Here is a 23,805-nt window from a genome sequence, read left to right on the forward strand (position 1 = left end):
CCTGTGTGCCCCTCTCCACTAGTCCGGCACAATCATTACATTGCATTGTCTGAGGATTACAAGGTGAAAGTTTGGGAAACGAAACAAGACTCCCCATTATATGGCTAATCCTCAAATCTTAATACAAAGCAAAGGTTGCATCATGCAGTGTCAGATCAATACATTCATTCAGACGTAGGAGCTGCCAGGAACTGTCCACATCTACATCCGTGTTATCACTGCCTGACAGCATTATCAGTCTACATTACAGCTTGTCCCATGTCATATGTGAAATAAAACCTGGTTCTCATTGTGGTGTTTATATCGCATCATTCCAGCAGCTGATACAACCACTAATTCTATTTACTAGCACAACTCAGGAAGTGATATATATATATATATATATATATATATATATATATATATATATATATGCAATGAGGTTATATATCATATATTTATCTATATTATATCGGATATAAATGCATGTATCTTTCTACGCTTTATATATTTCTCGGTATATATATATATATGTTTTTTTTTTCACCTTAAAATATTCGAAGTACAGGAGAGATGGTTAATAAGCAGATATAATATTTATACACACATGGTTGTCTATTTCATCTATATATCTATAGAGAATATTCTTATCATGGTGAACATAACATGTGTATTCTATATATATATATATATATATATATATATATATATATATATATATATATATATGTCTTTATTTCCATATCTATGGTTGTTGGGGTAGTGTATATGAATGTATACCATTGTGATGGCATGTCAGGTACTGGTGATATATCATTAGCACAGATCACACTGCAGAGTAAGGAAAACAAGCCGCACCCCCAGGTCTCCGTGTACAATGCAGGGGCACAAAGAGGAAAAGAGGACTGGTTTGTGGTGGATTTTCTCTCTAATCTTCACTCTTCCCGAAACAAATAAATGTGTACCATGAATAATGACACACCATACCCCCAGTTTATATAAAGGAGCTCTCATATAAGTCATGTCTATACACTGGCATATATGATAGCTGGGGACAGTATGGCCATGCAGTGCTCAGTACATGAGGGCATTAGACTGGGTAATGAATACTTTAGGAGCCAGAGGCACATCACCAATTTCCACGTCTGTCCACAAGTGCGAGCTGTACCAGGGCATGGGTGGCAGTCCTGGCAGCTTTATCGCTTCTTTAATGAGGCTCAGGAAGTGGTGACTCTTTCACAGGCAGTGCCAGGCGTCCTTCACGCCATCCATGCCAAAATCTGCTTCTTTGTGCACCTCCTAATGGACAACCACAGTCCATAGATTTCATACGTGCCAGGCATGCCAACTGATTGTGAAAACACTATATAGATCTTTACTATCGACTGACCCCTCTCTCTCTGCCAGCTTTCCCACATCACCCGCTGGATGGTGCAGGAGGCTTGAGAGAGAAAGTTTGGGGTGAATTTCTTAATTGCACAGAGACCCCGCAGGCTGGTGGCATTTGTGCTATTCTGGAAGGGCTGCAGTGCTGCTCTCTCTGCAGGAAACACAGGAGCTGATCCAAGTTCAAAGTCACTTCTGCCGTCCCTCTAAAGAAGTGCTTTATTTCTCCTCAAACCACAAACCCCCTTTCCCCTATGACACAGGGTGAAAAGGGAAGAAAACAGAGGCTGCAATCATTTGTACAGCAAATGCCAGGGGCTTAAGCTGTTTTGTGTAAAGGACCGTTCACTTCACATAGCTTCTTTTTACATTCAGTTTTCCCAAGTTTCTTGAAGTACAAGTAATACCAGATCTCCAGATCCCGGTCGAGTCTAAATGGGTAAAGACTGTGTAATTATTTGTCACCACTGTGTTATCTTCTAGTATTGATGAACTCTTATGTGTGCTGCATGTGTAGTTTTAGTGTATAGGGAATCTCTTAGATAAGAAAACTGCTGTACATTTTTTGTCTAGCATAAAACATTGCATCGTAATGTAAATAGCAGTAAGAACTCTGTAGTAGTATAGTAGTAGTAAAAGCAATATCAACTCCAGTGTGCCTGTCTGTAGTACTATAGTAGTAATAATAGCAATATCAACTCCAGCGTGCCTTTCTGTAGTACTATAGTAGTAATAATCGCAATATCAACTCCAGTGTGTCTGTCTGTAGTACTATAGTAGTAATAATAGCTATATCAACTTCAGTGTGCCTGTCTGTAGTACTATAGTAGTAATAATAGCTATATCAACTTCAGTGTGCCTGTCTGTAGTACTATAGTAGTAATAATAGCTATATCAACTTCAGTGTGCCTGTCTGTAGTACTATAGTAGTAATAATAGCTATATCAACTTCAGTGTGCCTGTCTGTAGTACTATAGTAGTAATAATAGCAATATCAACTCCAGTGTGTCTGTCTGTGTTGGATGTTTCCGAGGTAACCGAGATTTGTTGTTAAATTAAAAACATCAATGTAAAATATTGCATTGTATCCTGATTGATATATAGAATTACTAGTTTCAGGATTATAGATTGGAATGTATTATAAAGAAATGTCGCTGGTCCTTCCCCATATGGAATATATTGTGTTGTAGACTGAAGATGAAAAGAAGAGCAGGCCGCACCGTTGTCTATATGACAGGACCTCAGGATGTCACTATGGTCATCCGCAGCATATTGGGTTACAGCTACCTTTGATTGTGTTGACCTTAGGGCACTCGTTGGGTACTCGACCTCTGACCGATGCGAGACCACATATGATGCACCAGAGCCCTGAAGTAGAAACTGAAAACTAAAAGGAGGAACTCATGGATATCTCGGCCAAAATTATAAGGTTTTGGAGTCTATTTGTAATGTCTCTGTTGTCTTAGCCATAGAACTGAGCTAGGCGAAAACTCATGAGATGTCACCTGCTGCGCCAGTGCTTTATGTCACTTATTAAATTGTCACATTACAACCCTAAATCCTTCGTTTATAAATATATTTTTATTACTATCATTAATATAGATGTCCTTTACCTCCTGAAGATGCCTAGAAAATCCCAAGAAAATCATTCACATTTATATTTTTATAGCTTACATAACCAAACATGTATAGAACTCATCACTTTAGATATAACAGGCAATGACCATAGCTAGCTAGATAGATGGATGGATGGATGGATGGATGGATGAATGGATGTCTTGGGACTTGTCTTTGGTAGAGAAAGCGGCTGGGTCCAGTACCTAGGGCTGTTGACTTCCAAATGAGTTTCAAGGGGTTAGAGGGACAATTTATTCTGTCATTCATAAATAAGAGGACATATGTTGTCCATATTGCTGCTTCACGTAAACCCGTCAACTTGTCTCTGTCGGATACATCTTTACAACTTCCACGTGAATTAGATCCTAGGCCAGACAGCGGCTCCGCTTATTTGTACCGATGAGGATAAATCATTCAGCACTGTCATAGGTCTAGGATTATAGTGAGGTTTTTGCTGCATACTGATGACTCACATACTATGATACTGTAAAATATGAAACTTTTCCCTATCATCTGATCAATGTGTGTTCTCTACTATGTTATTGTCTATTCAGTCCCTATTCTATGCTTAAGGTGGTCATCTGTTACTTAGCATTCAGTGTTGTGTTGGCTTGTCTGACATTACACTATCGCTTCCCTTTTTAAATTTCTGATTTTCTTTTTTATGTGTTTAGCAATTTAATTTTTGATACACTTTAGGGACCTATTGGTACTTCGTACTATCATATGCTTGTCTTCTCCATTTTATGATACAGAATCATAACTACTCCTTAATAGCCGAGGTAACATAAAATAAGATCAATAACATGTATAAGTATTGATTTCTGGCACATCTATTTGGTGGTTATTGGCTAAACAATGTATTGTAATGTAATTGTGGGAAATGTACTTATTGCCACAGAATTTCTGCTAGCCTCTTCTTATTAGTATTAATATAGTAAAAACAAGACCAGTATCAAGTGAAGATTATGGCTATACTGAAGCACAACAATATAGTAGTATATTCCTTACGAACATTTACTCTTTTGGATTATAAAACCTTAAAGGATAGCTTACTGCTTATATCCAAACTAGAAGCATAAAAGAAAATATATATAAAAATCATTAAAGGAAAACAGGATTTTCAACATTTAACATTTAAAAGGCTTTTACATACAGTAATGTATATATATATATATATATATATATATATATATATATATATATATATATATATAATTTTATATAGGGACCCAGACTATAAGATGCCTTGTATGGCTTTCAGTTTTATATCCCTTATAAACAGAAGCTGATCACATTTATTGGCATTAGGACATATAAATCGATGACAGATCCCCGGCATGCTGAGTTTAACAAGAGGTGTACAAGAAGGCGTGAGCCAGACCTAGCGCTCAACCTGATTCAATCATTTAGTTTTACAAGTTTTCCATTACAAATGAAGCCAATAAATTTTCAGTAATTAAATAAAAGTAGAGGCTATAGGAAGGGCAGGGAAATTCTGTGCGAGTACACTTACAATGAGTAAGAAAAAATATATACTTAAAATGTAAGTAATTTTAGATGTACATATATATATGTATATGTATATATATATATATATATATATATATATATATATATATATATGTATATATACAAATACTCTTGTTCTAAATATTATAAATGTATTCAAAATTGTACAGGGTGTTTGTCAGAATTTTTTTATGAAGAGAATGAGCATAATAATAATAAAAAAATAACAAAAAAAAATTTAGATATTTGTTTGTCACCCATTGCTGAGTATTTTGCTTGCTTACATTTTCTTAATTTATCACTTACACATAGTTTCACAAAAGCAAAAAAAAATAAAAAGCTACAAAATGAAATTAATAATCGTGGGTTATGTTTGGGTTAGTGAGACCATTGCGTAATGAAGAGGTTAAGTTTACTGTGTGTACACCACTCATTTTTAATCATTTTCAGATATTAATTTGCTAATATTTAGGACTAGGTTTATTGGTTGCAAGGTCTGTTTTATTACTATATTTTGCCAAATGAATTAGTTACTTATCACGTCTTATGGGAAATGTGTACAGATCGGCTGGAGAAGATTTCTCCTAGTATCAGTGTCTCTACCTGTTATGAGAGAGTGTAGAGATCACCTCATGACCTCGTATGACCTCCAGAACCTCATTAGGTGCAAAATATTAAATTAGTAGCCAGAAAACTGCTTTTTTTTAATTTTTCGCAGATTTTTCTGAAGTGGGAGGGGTATTTGTGCCGGACATAACAAGTACAGGGTCTAAATTTGATAATGATATGTGTGTGGTTGATTGGCATTGAGCTGGCACCTAGTAGAAGGCCGTGACTGGAGAAGTCAGAGGCTGGCAATGCCACTGCCACCCACATTCCTGGTAGGACTCTGATGCCAGGGTGAGGGTGCTGCCCGCTCCTGGCCCGGCTCCCAGTGATGCTCAGGCTCTGTGCTGCCAGGCTCAGGGTTCAGGAAAACTTTGTACAAGTAGAAGTTTGAGAAGTGGAATGCAGGCTGGGAGCATGGGGGCGGATCCCCGCTGAGCGGCGGCCTGACAGCCAGCCAATCACATGGCCGGGCCTCCTGCCAATCCTGGCAACCCGTCCAATCCCGGCTGTGCCATTGCTAAACTCTGTGCCCCCACTGTGCGCCTCCAATGCTGCGCTTTCTGCCAATCGCTGGAGGACAGAGTAGGGAAAGGCGCAGGCAGAGTTGGGAGCCAGACAAAAGAAGTTATAGGACGCTTAATCTGCCCATGTTTGTGAAGGATGGTAGAGGGGGAAAAATAACAGCAGTCAGTGTGGATGGACGTGATTGTGTAGGGATGGAGCCCCCTTTGAGCAAGAGGAGTCAGACTCTGAGGTTGGCGGATTTGGCAGCGGCTCAAGCCCATCCTCATCAGACTATGACAGGCTTCCCGGGGTTGGGGAGTCATCAAGCTCACTCCCACCCTGCCCACATCCACCCTGGGGAGTTGGGGAGTGACCCTGGAGTTGCCCTGACTCCATTCGGACCTGAGCACATGGCCCAGGCTAGTGCTCTGAAACTTAGTCCCTCTCAGCACATGCCCGCGCACCCTGAAGCCCAGACGGCGGCGGCGGCATTCGCTTCTCCGGCGGCAGTCAGCTACCCCGTGCCCCACACTGGCTACACTAGCAGCAGGGACTTCATCCTCAGGAGGGAGCTGTCCACCTCTGCCATGTTAGGAGAGCAGCACCCTGCCACCGGCTCCCCCCACCACCACCACCACCCTCACAGCATGTTCATCTCCTCTGCTGGCACCTATGGGCACTCAGAAGGGGCCAGCCACCCTCTCTTCGCTGGCATCCACGAGCAGGCGGCCCCAGGAGTCCACCACCCTCTTAATGGCCAGATGCGCCTTGGCTTGGCCGGAGAACTGTACGGAAGAGCGGAGCCCTTCAGACCCGAGCACTATGCTGCCTCCTCGATCCACAGCTACAACTCTATGAACTTAAATGTCAACCTCGCTGCTGCTGCCGCCCACCCAGCCGCTGCAGGGGCGTTCTTGAGGTACATGAGGCAGCCCATCAAACAAGAGCTCATCTGCAAGTGGATCGATCAAGACCAGACCTCCAAAAAAACCTGCTCCAAAACTTTCAGCACCATGCACGAGCTGGTGAACCATGTCACGGTGGAGCATGTGGGGGGACCCGAGCAGAGCAACCACGTCTGCTTCTGGGAGGAATGTCCCCGGGAGGGGAAGCCATTCAAAGCCAAATACAAACTGGTCAACCACATCCGAGTGCACACAGGGGAGAAGCCCTTCCCGTGCCCCTTCCCTGGATGTGGCAAGGTCTTTGCCCGCTCCGAGAACTTGAAGATCCACAAGAGAACTCATACAGGTGGGTATCCGCTCTGCTTCCTTCCTCTCTGCTCACGTCCTTTATCATGTGACTGTTCATGAATTACTTATGTAGTGTCTGTCTGTATCTGAGGGCTGGAGCTGCCACACACCAATATTCTTATAAAGGGGACTACTGCCTCTGAAATCCATGTGCTGACCAGACACCCAGAGGCAGGATCCCAAACTTTAGAGCAACAACCACGTGCTTCAGCTTTACTAATATCTACCGGGGTGCAGGGGGTTAAAGCCTTGTGGCTCTCACATCGTCACTCTTCCTTTTATCCAAAATAAGAACAAACATTACAGGTTAACGTGGAGCTTGTAAACACAATAGTCAATACAGGCATTGTAAATCAATACATGAGGCTAAACAACATGTTACATATTAATGAGTGCACAAGATCAATGGCAGCTTATTGTCGGGAATTAGTGAACTGATGAGAAGTGAGAAAGCTGCATGTCCTCATCAAGTGCTGTAGGACTTGTGCCCCCCTCCGTCTGCAGCTGCATGCATTATCCACAACTCTGATACTAGAGGGGCTCCTTCAGTGGGATAGGGGCCTATCATTCTAATAATTCCTGCATAGTTATTTAAATACACATTATATACAACGAATATATATATACAATTCATTTATATGTCCCACTTGAAACCCTGTTTCAGGCCCCCATTTCTTACATTCTGGGTAGATGTGCAGTTTGTGCTGAGCCAACCCATTTTGACGACACAGCAGACATGACTTCCTTTGATAATAGGGGATCCAAACAGTAAGGCCCTGCCAAAACACAATATGGAGGTAGTAGTAATCCTCACTTCCTCCACACACAGCACTAACAACACTACAGGAACTGTCATAAATTCTAGTAGCTAGTTAATGGAGGAACAATGCACATAAAGGGGATCTCGTTTTGTGTGTGTTTTTTTTAATACTTTGATTTTTTTTTCATTGGGTTAACATTAATTAAATTCCATATAAACAGGCATACATGTATTTCTTTTGACAGTCGTTTGGATGATTTTTATTAGCAAACAAAATATAAATGAAATAATATATAAGTTACTTAAACTAATACTAATGGTATAACCTACTCAAGATGACAGTGAATTGCTGAAATCAGAGCAATACATAACTGTAATAAATGGGCAGTACAGCAGTACAGTACAGAGACATGAGAGAAAGAGGAAGCTTTGTAACTTTTTCTGAAAGTTTTATTTTCATGGCTGCTCCGGGCATTCTGCACCATGAAGCGAGAGAGAGTGAGTGATAAAGCTACAACTGTCTACTCGACCTAAGCTATAGCTAATAGAATAATGGGTAGAAAAGCTGCTCCATCTGTTTCACAAATAAAGAAATTGTATGAGTAAATATTAATTACTCGAAGATTATTTTTTATTATATTAAAATTGTTACTAATTTGTTGATGAGATTAGGTAACTGCGATTAAATTAGATAGATATATAGATAGATAGATAGATGTGCTTATGTTCTAACTTTACCCTAAAAAGCCTAGCAATTATATTATATAATATATAAGTAAATTATTTAAATAAAAGTAGACAGTAAATAAGTGCTTTAATTAAGATTTTTTTAGCCAAGCTTATAAACACAAGCAAATAATAATGAAGCATCCACAAACCTTTCAAGCCACTGGACTTGGCAGAAGGGAGGATTATAGAAGTCATGGAATGAAGAATAAGGGGTGGAATGAGAATTGTGAAGGTGTATTCTTTCTAATTTGTGTTTACTTGTGTAAATAAAGAGTTATACAATATTTTAAATGTAATTTACAATTGGTATATATGTGTCTCATATACAGTGCAATACTGAGAGGTATCTTGTAACTTTAGTGATGCATTTCTGTAGGGAAATAGGAGTGGCTTGTTTTTTATAGATGCAGTTTTAGCTTGTAACATTGTCAGTTTTGGAATGGGGTACTTGTAAGTTTGCTAATAGCGATGGAGTGTCTTTGGAATATACCAGACTTGATTTAAGATAAATGGTTACTCACACAGATTACATATACGGCATGGCTGATGGGAACAAATTTGAGTAGATCACTAGACAATGAGTAGATAAGGAGCCTTGTTTGATGATCTGTCAGTGTTGATCTATTTCTCTCGTCTCTGTGGAGTCACAAGGAAAGAAATGGCAGAACTTTGGGGAGATAATTGATGTCCTCTTGCTAGGTTTCATGGGTTGAAGTTACACTGGTGAGGCAGAGGAAATTGTCAGAGCTCCATATGCGTGAGTGGGATCACGGAGGATATATTAGTGGTAAAGGTGATGACATGTTAATACTGGCAGCAGAAATGATGAGGTGTTAGTGGCACAACTAGCAAAGATCGCTGCTGATTTACTGCTGATTGTAATATATACATTGAAGGTGTTTGCTGTATATGTTGCTATATTAATTGTATATGGTATGGTTTCTAAAGAGGTAGATCATTAGAAGAGCAACAAGATATTCTTAGAATTAATTTTTAACTAAAGTGCTTGCTCTATAATATAATTTGTAGTAGTTAGTACATTAAAGTATGTAAAGTCATTAGAAGTCGTCTGGTGTAGTGGTTATGTGCATACAATGGCATAGTCGGTGGTTTAGCAAAGGATTGGTGGCATGATTGGTATGGAAAGGACATTGAATAAGAGTGGTAGGATCTTAGCCATAGCACTAGGGGGTCTATACTAGGGATGTGTGATGATGGCGTGGAGTGTAGGGGGCAGCCACGGCTCACAATAACATTTCACTGTAGTGTAAAGGCCAGGCAGATGTATAGGTATGTTTTATACAAGGAACCATATAAGGCGCAGAGGTTATGTATCTGTGTATTTGCTGTGATTAGGCGCCAGTCATCAGTCAATAAGAAATATAGGAAGGTTGAATACTGCAACACACAGCTCCAATAAAATATTTTTCCCATGTGCCTGTTACCAGAATACATAGAAAAAATTCAATCGACGTGCACACAGAGAGGTGAAAATACAGTGATGCTGACATAATAGCCAGGTGTGTATATATATATATATATATATAGCATGATATAGGAGTACCAGTCATTACATGCCATGCTATTAGACCTGTCAATGAGATCAGTGTAGATGAATTACTAACATTTCGGGCCCTGCCAGAGACTCTCACCCCCAGGCTGCTCTTCACTGTTTAGCAATGCGGAAAACTCTGAAATAGATTTTGCTATAGATTTCTCTTCCTACAATGGCCCCGGGTGAGCAGATCGCACACTCTACAAGTCTCCTGTGACTTTAACTAGAGTGGCCCCACTTTCCCCAAATTGATAGTTTATTTAAGGCTTGAGCTTGTGATTTTACTTGTGACTTGATAAAAGTCCTGTGTGGTCGAAACCATGGTATCCTTCAGGTGTGCATCCATTCTTTTAATGGCAAGAGAATAAATATCGCATCGTCTTTATCATTTGTTGCATAATGTTTGTGCTTTATTCACATCTGCCCCTCTTGTTTCCCTTTCTATAGGGGAGAAGCCATTTAAGTGCGAGTTTGATGGTTGTGACAGGAAGTTTGCCAACAGCAGTGACAGGAAGAAGCATTCTCATGTGCACACCAGCGACAAACCCTACTACTGCAAAGTCAGGGGCTGCGACAAATCCTACACGCATCCCAGCTCCTTGAGGAAGCACATGAAGATACACTGCAAGTCCCCTCCAGGGTCTCCCTCCGCCCTGGGCTACTCTGCTGTAGCTACCCCTATAGACGAGTCACTGTCCCCTACTCAGGACCAAGTCAGAGGGCGCACTGCCAACCTTTCCCCTCAGGTCACCAACCTCAACGAGTGGTATGTGTGTCAAGCCAGCGGGGCCCCGAATAACCTGCACACGCCTTCTAGTAACGCAGAGTCCACAGATTCTGAGGAGGAAGAGACTTACAGGAACTCTGAGAGGACTATCCGGTAGGAGAGTCACCCAGGTGCTGCTGAGTGCTGGCAGTGCCAGTCTTGACAGATGGACCACTGCATTTTGCGGCCTCCAATATTTATTGTACAGAAGACCAGAAGGTCCTCATACACTTGAAAACGTTACTATGCTTCATGAGATGAACAACAAAGTGACATCCTCAACAAACTGGGATTAAATACCCGGCGATGCCAGCAAGGATAAACAGATCATTCACTGCCAATGCAATGCATTCTACTAGCAGGCTGGATTTGTGTACTGCCTCATGTGCCTCTCACTAGTACATTCACACTGGAGGCTCCTTTTACCACTGTAGCCCTTGACTTGCTGTCCTGGACTAAGGTTTACAACACAGCTCAGATCCCAGAGCAGTAGTGAAGAACTCAATGCCTCCCCTGACACAACCATCTCACGAGAAACACCGATCTCCTCTCCTTTTACATAAGACGACCTGTGAGAACCTGTTTTATATAGTGACTTGAAAGAAATATTTTTGTTTCCTTTTGCTAAATTATTTATTATTGTATATAGGTACCACTCCACTGGCAGCTCATTGTGTAGACATAAGGTGTAGAATCTAAGGTGATGTACATTAAATGTAGTCATCGACATCAGATGGAAAACCCCCAAAATACAATATTGTGTTACCAGGCTCTTCAGAATATAATAGGAAGAAAATGAAAGAGCAGGAAAACGGTATTTCACCTTCTGTCATTCTTATTAGTGGTGAAACTATTATTACAAGCAGCAATGCAATGAGTGGAATTAACAACACTAAAATGAGATCAAAATTCATTATATGATAAAAATAAAATAAAAAATGCACTTACGACATAAAATGCCGATGACACATAGACAGAACTCCAAGCAGTTTAAATACATAAAAATAAAAATCAAGAAATAGAAATGGGTTACTTCGATCACCCAAGCTTGTGTATTTAGAGTCTTTTTTTAAACCTGTACATTAGTAATATATATATATATATATATATATATATATACACACACATACTTTACAGAAATATCCACAATATGCATCAAAACGAAATGATTAACTCTTAATGTTCTTTTTGCTGAAATTGTAGCAAAAACTATTTATTTAAACATTGACCATGAATAGTTGATATTAGGATGATCCACTCATTCTCAGGTGAAATACCACATAGAAATAACTAGGTAGCATATTATTTTGTATTCGGTGCACCCCTGGCATTAAAGGTACAACTGGCTACACCTTGCCTGACTCTGCCGTGAGTCCATGCATTATATGGTACTAAAGACTACTAAACCCCCTCAGAAAGCAGTAGACTGCCATAGGATCCTGTTGTGTGTGCTGTGATTGCTTGTGCCAGTCTCGTCGTTGTGGATAAAGTGGATGTGAATACTGTGATTTTGTAATAGTTGAATTAATTTATTTTCTGGACTTTGTTATTCTGGAAGGGCACTCATACACCAAAGACTTCTATGACTTGATGGTGAAATACTGGTGTTTGATCGTGTATCATTTTATAAGACAAACAATGAAGGAGAGAAGAAACTCTATGAAACATAGACAAATAAATCTATATATCTATATTTTGCATTTGACTTGAATCCATGTGATGTGACAGGTAGTCCTCCTGCATGTGTCCTGTGCAGTGTGATACTGATCTCAATGCTTGCTATGGTTCTGTACTGTGCAGTGCTGCTGTCACTTGTTCGTCTGTGATGTTTAGTGGCATCTCTTCAGAGAGCAGCTAATACACGTCCTCACAGTGTTCATTTCCATTTTTAACACCATTTCAATAAACAAAGTCAAACAAAAAAACAGTAGCCTGAGTTGTATTATTGAAAAAAAAATATTTTAATAGTATTAATTTATTTATGGTATGGAACTCTAGATTGAATTCAGTTATTCAACAAAATGAAATATTTATATGTTTGCCATTTTTATATTCATATGTGTGGTAATATGCAATAAGCCACACTGACTCAGCATTTACTCTAAGGAAATAAATAGACCTTACACTTCATCTTAACTAAAGCACAGCATCTCCAGCTCCACCTTATCCTTGTTTTCTATTTGGTTAGCTAATAATCCGCAGTGTTATTTATGGCAGCGCTTAAAGTGAGTTCTCCAAATGTCAATAGCAGCTTGATGAGAAGGTTAGTATGTGCCTCTGTCAGTCGTACTGGAGGTGCTAAAGGTGAACAACATGGGTTTTCTGGCATATTGGCTGCAGCCAAACAGAAGAGACCAAAGAGGACTTGTAAATGGAGCCTGTAATCAATAGAGAAACTTATAGCTCTCTAATGAAGTTTCCTGTGAAAGGGAGGGCAGCACAAAGCCACACAGACATGAATCATCCATGGGAAATATAAAGGATAAAAGATAAGTGACAATGACTGCAGCTTGTATAGAGGAGAGAAAACAAGTTTCCCTTTTCTGCTTGTGGCCCCTGTTGTTGTGTGTCCAGCCTATAGAGCCTCCAGTGACCACTGCATGTCATGCCCCACTTCAAAGTCATTGAGTCCAGAGCGGAAGGCTTGGCGCTTGGACAATCTTCATGGTGTGTTAGGATTTCTATGGCAATTGGCAAGCAAGACGTTCCCATCTGACTACCTCCCAAAGAAAGCCACTTACTGACACTAAGCTGCCATCATCAAAGACTTTATCTCTGCAGACTTCATTTCCATATGATAAACAATGAGGCATCCACTGCACACTATCACACCTTATAGCCATATATAGTGCACTGATTTTTTTATTTTTTTTTTAAATTTTTATATTTTTTTACACCAGGTCCAAAAAGAGAAGAAGTAGGCATTGGTCTTGTTGTAAAAAGAATAAGCCAAACCTAACTCTATGATAAGCATCAGTACAGAATATTCTACAGTGTTGGTGCTATATAAATAAATATTTATTATTATTATTAATACTATATGAGGGTCATAGGAGCAGGTGCGCATGCGCAGGCTTTACACTATTCACACGAGCTCGGCTGCACAAGTGTGAAATCAGCCAGGAAAAGGTTCAGGAGCGCTGAGGATGTGGTTCTGCTCCATCAGTATGAAGCGTTCACATTGCTATGGCAATGAGCTGAGCACAGGCAGGCTGGCTTCATGATTCGAGACACTCTATTAAGATACAGTCGCCTTGACCTTTGCTTTCATGCCGTATTAGTGCAGTCAATTTTCACTCGTCATATTTTTGGCCCTGGTCCCATGCTATGTGGAGATGGGCGTCTTGGTAGGCAGCTGCCCCCTTACCCCCATCCTGTCCGTCCCACCTCAGTGCGGCCGGGCTATTTGCAGAACGACTGTCCTTTGTGTATTTAATACAAGTAGTGGGTGAATGGTGAAAAATAAACACCATGAGAAATAAGCAAACAGCTGAATCCTGCCAGTGCACAGCCCACACTTCATAAAAGTGAGAGGCCGCCAGTGCTCAATGAGGAAGCTTCTCAAGTGGAACTTATTGCAGCACGAATACTTGCTGGTTGCCCTAACGACGCAGCTGAATTGAAATCTCTCTCCTTTGTCAACGATTTGTTCTCCTTTGCCGGGATGGCCGCAGAAATGAGTGACATGACTGCCTTAACACGCAGTCTGCAAAGCAGTCACTTCCCAGCTCAGACTTGCTGACGCCGGTGTCTTCAGGACAAAAAAAAGTCAGAGAGAAGACACCCAGCTTTCCACATTCCCTCCGTCCCGGTGCAGCTGGATTATTAAGGGAGAAGCCATGGACTTCAACTGCATCCTTAGATTACAGCCTTTCCATCATTGTTCTAATTTATACATCATTATAGGATCTTTGTATCCAATAAATAAATCAATTGTGCATCACGAACTGTGCCTAATATGAGTTACACGTATATACCTGATATATCAGGATTTGTATAGTTTGATCGGGACTCTAATAACAATCTTGACCTGTAAAATAAAACAAATAGTAGAAGTAGGAAAAAAAAATGTTTGCACACCATGCAACAATAGAGGCTCTTTCACATTGGCTTTGTTTTTCACATCCGTGGGTCAGTGATTTCTACGGATGCCTCTCAAACCCATTGTTTTCAATGGGTGTTTTCACATTGGCTTGTATTTTCACTGTTACGTTTTCCATGGAAAAAATTATGAAACCTGTCCTATTTTTTTCACGAATGTGGATCATGGAAAGCAATATAATAATAATCTTTATTTATATAGCGCCATCATATTCTGTAGCGCTTTACAAATCATAGATATAAAGAAATATAATACTACATTACAGAGTACAGTCATATGGAAGAATAGGAGTGAGGGCTCTGCTCACAAGAGCTTACAGTCTATGAGGATGTGTGTCAGCAAAAAAAAAACTGCTGAAACATCTGAAACCATTTGTGATGTTTTCAAAGCAATGTTAAGCTTTCAGTTTTTTTGCGGACACAGAGACAAAACAGAAGAAAAACAGACATAATGGAGACAAAACGCAACGGATGCGCAATGAAAGTTGAGCACCGGCTCCAATGTGAAAGAGCCATTAGGTGCCAAAAATTTAGATTACTCAGCGTGCGATGCGACACATTTTGATTTTTATATCACAGAGGTCTGGTAAATTTTTTGGTGTGCACCCATCCATTTGTTGTGGGTGCCATTGGTTTATTTTTTTAAAATACAGAAAAAGAATATATATTTGCTTTGCAGTTTATATATTGCGGGAGGCATTCATTAGTAACTTTCCAGACAGAAAACATTTTTTTTTAATTACCCATGCACCCATGTTGTGCCTTATTTATGAACAGTCGGCGCCACAATATTTATGATTTACGACACTCACAAATATTTATTTCTTTTGGTACCATAATTTGGGTGCCGGTTTTCCAGGACTCGTTTTTGATGCAATTTAAGGCACTCACTTAGAGCTGCAAAAAGCTTGTTTCACCATATTTCACCATCATGAATGACAGTTCTAAACCTTTTCGGTCATGCCTTAACAACTTGTGCCACAATCGAACAACCCACTGCAAATTATAGCACCCTTTGTGTATCAAAAACACGGACCTTGCACCAAAATTGATTAATATGCCACATTGTTTCTATAAGAGAAAAACATTTACTATTGTTTTGGTTCCACTTTACTCCAGAATGTTCATCTAAGGCTCAGTTCACACTACAGTTGGGATTTCCGATTCTAGTATCCGTCTAGAAAAGTAAAAAACTGAAATAGAACGATTTTAAATCCCATTGAAATCAATGTAAATTTTTATGTCATCTGTTGTCATCAGTTGTACAGTGATCAGTTATTCTTAAGTCTTTTTCTAGGAAAAAATTATGGAGCCTGCTGTACTTTTTTCCGTTTAAAAAATATTGAATCATAACGAATGACATTAAGTTATTTTTACATTGAAGTCACTGGGGATGGATAGTAAGCATCAGTTTTTACATTTTTTTTAGATAAAGAAATAGACTGATATAGATAGACAGAAATAGTTAATATATAGATAGAAAAATAGATGATGGATAGATTATATACAAATACGAGATATAGAGAGAAAGATAAGTAGGCAAAAAGACATGAGAGATCAATAGATAGGAAGGTAGGCAGAAAGATCGATAGATAGATAGATAGATAGATAGATAGATAGATAGATAGATAGATAGATAGATACATTAATGCATAGGGTGCATTTGCCTCCATGGTCTTGGCTCACCTAATAGGTAGTTCACTTTGGGTGAATAAAGTACCCAGCTTGTTACAATGCACTTTGGTTGAATAAAGTACCTGCCTTGTTACATTGCACTTTGGGTGAATTTCCCACCTTGTTACAATGCACTTTGGGTGAAGAAAGTACCCACCTTTTTTACTTTATCTTTGGAGTGCAGCCTCATTTTTTTTAACTATGTAGATAGATAGAAAAGCTAGATCCGTAGGTAGGTAAAAATTAGACATCTTTAGATGACAACTATTATGAGGGATCCATAGATTAATATAAAAGCTTTAGATCGATGTATTGAAGGTGAAATTAAAATGTGTAATGAACTGTAAGATATGCAGCCAATTAAAAAAAAACAGATTCTTCAAAAGAAACCGGATACTAACTAACACTAACTGAAAAACAAGTGTCCATTTTTTTAGCCAGGAAACATTAGGGTATCATTTAAATTAACGGACACTATGTCATCTTATCTACATTTATTTATCATCCATTTAAAAAAACTGAGATACAGAACATAGGGGCAGATTTATCAAGCTGTCTGAAAGTGAGAATATTTCTAGTTGCCCATGGCAGCCAATCACAGCTCCCCTTTAAAATATTCATGAGCACTTGTAAAATGAAATCTGAGCTGTGATTGGTTGCCATGGGCAACTAGAAATTGTCTGACTTTCAGACAGTTTGATAAATCTGCCCCATAGTGTGAACTTAGTCTAACACAGGGATACCAAAGTGGGTCTGGGGCTAGGAATTATACTAGTGTTTCCTATGGGATCATTTCCGGCATGACAGTGATGCTGTATTTCCTGCACTGGAAAGAAATATATATACAACAGAGCTGGCCTGCAACTGAAAAGCAGCCTTGCCAAACAAATCATAGCAGCCCACATACAGTATTTCCATTCATATAAAAAGGTGAAAGTGTCAAAATGTATATTATTGGGCTGCATATTATGTTATTTACTTAGCCCTCATAGTTAATGGAAAAGGGGCTTAGAGCTTATTTAGGTGGAATATTCAGCTGTGCATGGAAATCATGCTGTAGTTGTACAGGAATGCAGGAACCCGTAGGTCATAGATAACTATGAGTCCTGCTTCTGGGGATGCATTCAGGCCATGAAATATGCCCATCACATTCCTTTATTTTACTTATTGAATGCATTCATCTAATTAAAGTCTATAAAAAGCAGTGCAGTATGATTTGTCAAGTAAGAAAGGGAAGGGGAGATTTTACCAGGGTGGTAAAACATATCATATGAGGATTTGTTTATTAGAGTAACATATATATAATCGCTGTACATTAAAGTTCTCTGCATACAAATACAACAGATGTGTGTGATAAAAAATTACAGTAGCTTTAAAATAGTGGTAATGTGTGCACTTCTGCTATGGATCTGAGCTACAGCAGATGAGGGGTCCAGGAGTGCCGGATAAATATAGGAGTGGGAACAACTAACCCAGTGTTAGAAATTTGCAGTCTACTGTCTTCTCATAGGAATAGTTTACATATGTCTGTATTTGGCATCAGTTTCCCTTTGGCATTGGCAGTAATATTAGGTGTGAATACACTTCCTATTGTTTTCCAGGTCATCAGTTGTGTCTAGTTGGACTAATATATGTCAACGCAGTTCTGACTGTGTAGCGAAGCAGGGCAGCAGTAAGACCCACTTGTTAAATTATTGATTGTATTGTTCCATAATGTGGGCTATTGCCAGAACTTGATCAAAAAAATTATATTTCTTGCAGGTGAAAATAAAGTTTTCACAGATGTTATTTTCTTCATGTGGATGGGATTTGTATAAATCCCAACAAATATAGAGGCACTGTGAACTGCTGCAGACTAGCTGCAAATGATTCCCACTAAACTGCAGCCAAATTCTGCTAAAGGGGTATTCCTATGTAGAAGACAATATTCTTAAATGTACTCAGGGTAACAAAATAACACATTCTCTAATTTAATGTTATTAACAAAAATACAGTATTTCACATATATAATTCCAAATCTCTATAAATAATTTCAAAATCTGTTGTCTCAAAGACAAGACTTCAAAATGTTGTTTATTAGTGGAAAACCTATGCACAAAAAATGGAAACAAAACCTTTAGATACAGGCCCGGCGCCAGCACCCGGCCAACCCGGGCAAGTGCCGGGGCCCCGGGGTACTGGAGGGGCCCACTCGGGCCCCCGGATCAATTGTGCCAGTGTCGCTATAAGACACTGGTACAATTGATCACCATCCAGATCGATTACGTTTCTGCCTGAATGCTGCGCTGGTCGGGAGCGCAGCATGGAGGCAGAATCTAAAACTCACCTGTCCCGGTTCCCACGATGCGGCGTTCCGCAGGGTATGCGACGGCTCTGAAGCTGCAGGCGCTGCTCCGGGGGAACCAGGAAAGGTAAATTATTTTTTCTTTTCCGGAGGGGAGTCAGTGTGTCCGCGGGGGGCCGGGGGGGGGGGTGTCAGTGTGTATACAGGGGAGGGCGTGGGGGTCAGTGTGTCAGCAGAGGGGGTCATTATGTCCACAGGGGGATGGGGGGTTCAATGTGTCTGGAGGGGATCATTGTGTCAGCAGGGGGGGTTCAGTGTGTCCGCAGGGGAGGGGGGTTCAGTGTGTCCGCAGGGGAGGGGGGGGTTCAGTGTGTCCGCAGGGGAGGAGGGGGGGTTTAGTGTGTCAGCAGGGGAGGGGGGGGTTCAGTGTGTCCGCAGAGGAGGGGGGGTTCAGTATGTCCGCAGGGGAGGGGGGGGGGTTCAGTGTGTCCGCAGGGGAGGGGGGGGGGTTTCAGTGTGTCTGCAGGGGGGGAGATCAGTGTGTCCCCGGGGGGTGGGGGGGCATCAGTGTGTCTAAGGCTCTGTCGCCCAGGGGCCCACTAAAACCTGGAGCCGGCCCTGTTTAGATAGACAACCAAATTACATAAAAAATGAATTCTAGAAAATTTTACATAAAAAAACACTTGTGTATTTGTTAGGGTTTGAAGCATGGCAAGAATAAGGCTAAGTTCACACTATCGTTTAAATCTCCATTCCTTGTCTACACACTTAGGAATGGAGGTTTAATGTATCAATTAAAAATTCCTGTTGCATCAATGTAAATTGTATGTCATCCGTTATGTTCAGTTTGGCAGGTATCCGTTATCCATGCGGTTTTTCTACTGCAAAAATGATGGCGGCTGCAGTATATTTTCTCTGTTTCAAAAACTGCATGGATCACGGATGCCTGCCTAACTAACCATAGTGGATGATATAAAATTTATATTGATGTCAATGGAACTTTTTAATGATATGTTAAACCTCCATTCCTAAGTGTGAACTTAGCCTAAGGCTCATTTCACACTACCATTCCTTTTCTCTGTTAAAAAAGTAAAGAATAAAGGTTTAAAAGATGTTTATCACTTAAAAATCCAATTGATCCATTATCTATGCGTTTTTTTTGGATGGAAAAAGTGACTGCGGCTGCAGTACTTTTCTTCAGTTTCAAAAAAACATCCAGCATAGTGCCCCATAAATATCATGTCCATTAGAGTGCCCCCCATGAAGATCTTGTCCTCCAGCAGAGTGCCCCAATAAAGATCATGCCCAGCAGCGTGCCCCCATAAATATCATGTCCAGCAGAATGCCCCCATAAATATCATGTCCAGCAGAGTGCCCCCATAAAGATCATGTCCATCAGAGTGCCCCATAAAGATCATGTCCATCAGAGTGCCCCATAAATATCATGCCCAGCAGCCGGCCCCCGTAAAGATTCTGTCTAGCAGAGTACCCCCATAAAGATCATGTCCAGCAGAGTGCCCCCTTAAATATCATGCCAAGCAGCCTGCCCCCATCAAAGATCATGTTCAGAAGAGTGCCCCCATAAAGATCATGTCCAGCAGATTTTACTCATAAAGGTCATGTCCAGAAGAGTGAACCCTTAAAAAAATAAAGTTGGTACTCATCCTTTGGTGCTGACTTCTTTTCCCTGCCGTGCCCGGCAGATGCACCTCTATGCAATATGTTGGTGCACAAACTATGACATCAGCAGGCAGCAACATTGCCGCGTCATAGTTTCTGTGCAGGCAGATGGCATATACGTGTATCTGCTGGCCTGGCAGGAACCCAAAGAGGTGCTGCAGGGAGAAGAGGATGCCGGGGTCAGTGCCGGAGGGTAAGTACTAACTTTATTTTTTTTATATACTCGAGTATAAGCTGAGTGGGTCTTTTTCAGAACAAAAATTGTGCTGAAAAACTCAGCTTATACTCGAGTTTATACGGTATGTCAAATCATCTTATATTTTGAACCTGTATTACCCTACCAGGTTTTCTGGTCTCCTCTTTATATATTTTTCACTTATACTTTTGTTTCATAAAAATACAGAATGAAAAAAAAGTGAAAGTGACATGGAAAAAGTAATGTAGAGGATATGTCTTTTATCTGTGTGGAAATTGTTGTGAGATACAGAAATAAATTAATGATCATTTTACTGTTCTTTGCAGCCTTCTATTTTTTTCATGTGTGTTTTCTTACATTGAAGTCTATGGGCTTGTGAAAATCTGCATCAAATCTGCATCAAAGCCACGTCATGATGTAGATTTGATGCACACTTCTGCTTGAAATGGTGTCAGATCAGGTGAAAAAAAAAACAGCTTGCAATAAAAAAACGTGCACATTCATGTCATAACCACACTACACATGACACAATTGCAAATAAAAGCCATGCTTATTTGATGCGATTTTACATGGGGATTTTCTGCATGATCATAAGTCTCTTAAGAAAAAAACTATTCTAAATAAAAACAGCGTTCCACAAAATCTTTCAGACTATGTACAGCAGAAAACTGTGTAAATACAAAGCAAAATGCTTTATAAATTGTTAAAGTTGGTCAGATTTCTTTAACAGTCCATTCAAATTGAATTTGATCATTTACTGCAGAAGGGAAGCGAAGGGTGCAGTCACACGTTGGAGTTAAAACTGCATTGCAATCAGCTTTGAGGTGGTTTTAGGTTCAGTTTTGTCAATTTCACAGGTGAAAGACATGAACAGAGCAGGTGAATTTGATTTTGAAGGAGAAAGCTGTTCCACAAATGTCATTCACCTGCTGATTTGTCTTTCACTTGTTAAAATAAGTAATACCACCTAAAACCAACCCTAAGCTAATTGCAATGCAGTTTTAACTGCAATGTGTGACTGCACCCTCTAGGTCTTTCTATATCCCTCCTCTCTGCTGCCTACAACAATGTGCTTTCCGCATAATATTCTTTCTAAGTTTGATGTTTGCAGTTGGAGGCTTCGCTTACTATACTTAAGTGAAAGTACTTCTATTCAGCAAAAGCGATAAGTCATGCACAACAATAAACATATTCATTTTTTGTGCCTAAAGGGTTTTTCTGGCTGTGGGTGCCATGAACAAAAGGTTGTTCTTGCTGAGAATAGACGGCCGGTAGCAGCATTACAAGAACTATGCATTAAATATTGAATGCAGGAGATAAAAAGAAGCTTGTTGCATGTCTTGCAACCTTAAAGTTTTTCTTCAACTTTGTCTACAGAGCTTGTTGAACTGTTACAGACAGTGTTAATTAAGCTTGCACATGATTTCACTAACTTCCAACATTGGGGCTTATTTACTAAGATCCTGAGGCCGAATTTCCGTTGGGTTTCCCGAGGTTTTCGGGGATCACGTTGGGGATTGCATCACACACGATCGGATTGTGTCCCAATCGCACTGGCTTTCACGCGACACAAATGGGGGGGGAGGGCCGCCGAAGGATGATCCAACGGATTCGGACAATGCGCGGGATTTAACACTTAAAATTGTGTCGCATGCCAAGCACTTACATGCACCGGGAAGAAGAAGGTGAACTCCGGCGGACCTGATCGGGGAAGCAACAGATGCAGATACAGATGCACGCTGGTAGTGCTCAGGGACCAGGTAAGTAATTGTGCCCCACTGTCAAAGCAACATGCCAGTGCAAGAGTTCAACGCAAAAGTTTTCCCACTATTTGTAGAAAATCTTCAGCTAAAGAATCTAATTTTATAGACAAGTGTAGTTCATACAAAAGATGACCTAAATATCTAAATAGGTACTACATGATTAAGAATCTATCTGCATTTGAAGGTAAGTTACCATCATAAATACCAAATAAAGCATGGAAAACCAGGGACACTTACTCATAGATCCAGGCACTGTGACTGTGGTAATATGCTTATATTTGTTATCCATGGCCTCCTTCCTTCTAAAATCAACTTTTAAATTCATGTTAATGAGTCTGAAAGGCTAGTGGGGTGGTTCCCAGAGTGCTACAGTCACAGGCTGTTACAGTGTGCAAGAAGTACTTTCTCCTCCCAGCTGGTGCTGAAATGTCCAGGGCTGCAGTGAGATTACATCAGGCAAAGGAAGGGGAGGTTCTGAGCAGAAGCAGAGGAAGAGAGCGAAACAGTATAATAGCATGTGAATCTGCAGCACTGAGGGGCTCTTGTAACACATAAGGAGCCCTTCGGCTCAAAATCATAATTATAAAAGGAAGGAGGACATGGATAACAAATATAAAAATATTACCACAGTCATGGCTCCTGGATATATGAGTAAGTGTCCCTGGTTTATCCATGCTTGCTTTTCCTTAAGGTTTATAAGGAACAGACAGGTGAAAAGAAAGAGCTCAAGAAATCTCTTTTTAAAATATGATGAGTGTAATGATTATGTTTAGTTCTTTGTTAGGCCCTTTTCACATGATTGTAAAATGGTGCTACCTGTAATATAATTTACAAAAAAAGGCTGCAAAACGGCCTCACTAAGGCCACTTCTCCACTGGCGTTTTTCACGCGCGAGTTCTGCGCGTGCATTTGACGCGCAGAACTTGCATTGCACTCTGTCCCATTGTATTCAATGGGTCTTTCTTCATTTGCGTTGTTTTGCACGCGCGTGCTTGCGTTCGTTTGCACGCGCGTCATAATCGCAGCATGCTCTATTTTTGTGATTCACGCGCATTTTTCACGCCCCATTCAAGTCTATGGGGACGTATCAAAAACGCATTGCACTCGCAAACATTGCAAGTGCAATGCGAGTGCAATGCGTTTTAAACGTAAGGGTTGCTAGGTGACCAGTATAACAGTATTTCCCCTGCTCGCGAACGATCATTTAATTAAAAAAACACAATGAAGAACAGTGAAGAATAGAATAAAAACAGTGAACACAGTGAAAACAGTGAACACAGGATCATTTAAGATAAAAACACAGTGCAGAACACAGTGCAGAATAGATTACAGATGTTCGGCACATCTGCTTACTTGTCGGGAGATACGCGCGGAGCGGTGCGAACAAAATAGCATGTGAAGAACAATATATATGTGTGAAGAACACATTGCAGATGT

The 23,805-nt window shown here is 40.2% G+C and overlaps 1 protein-coding gene across 1 annotated transcript; it reads left to right on the forward strand.

Moving 5' to 3' along the window:
• Positions 1 to 5,662: 5,662 nt before the first annotated feature.
• Positions 5,663 to 12,587, forward strand: ZIC5 (Zic family member 5). The gene is made up of 2 exons (XM_072135511.1): positions 5,663 to 6,858; positions 10,352 to 12,587. Exons 1-2 carry the CDS (start codon positions 5,751 to 5,753, stop codon positions 10,786 to 10,788), a joined length of 1,545 nt encoding a protein of 514 aa, XP_071991612.1. The 5' UTR covers positions 5,663 to 5,750; the 3' UTR covers positions 10,789 to 12,587.
• Positions 12,588 to 23,805: the final 11,218 nt, after the last annotated feature.

Source organism: Engystomops pustulosus, chromosome 2 (genome assembly GCF_040894005.1).
Source record: "Engystomops pustulosus chromosome 2, aEngPut4.maternal, whole genome shotgun sequence".
NCBI lineage: Eukaryota > Metazoa > Chordata > Amphibia > Anura > Leptodactylidae > Engystomops > Engystomops pustulosus.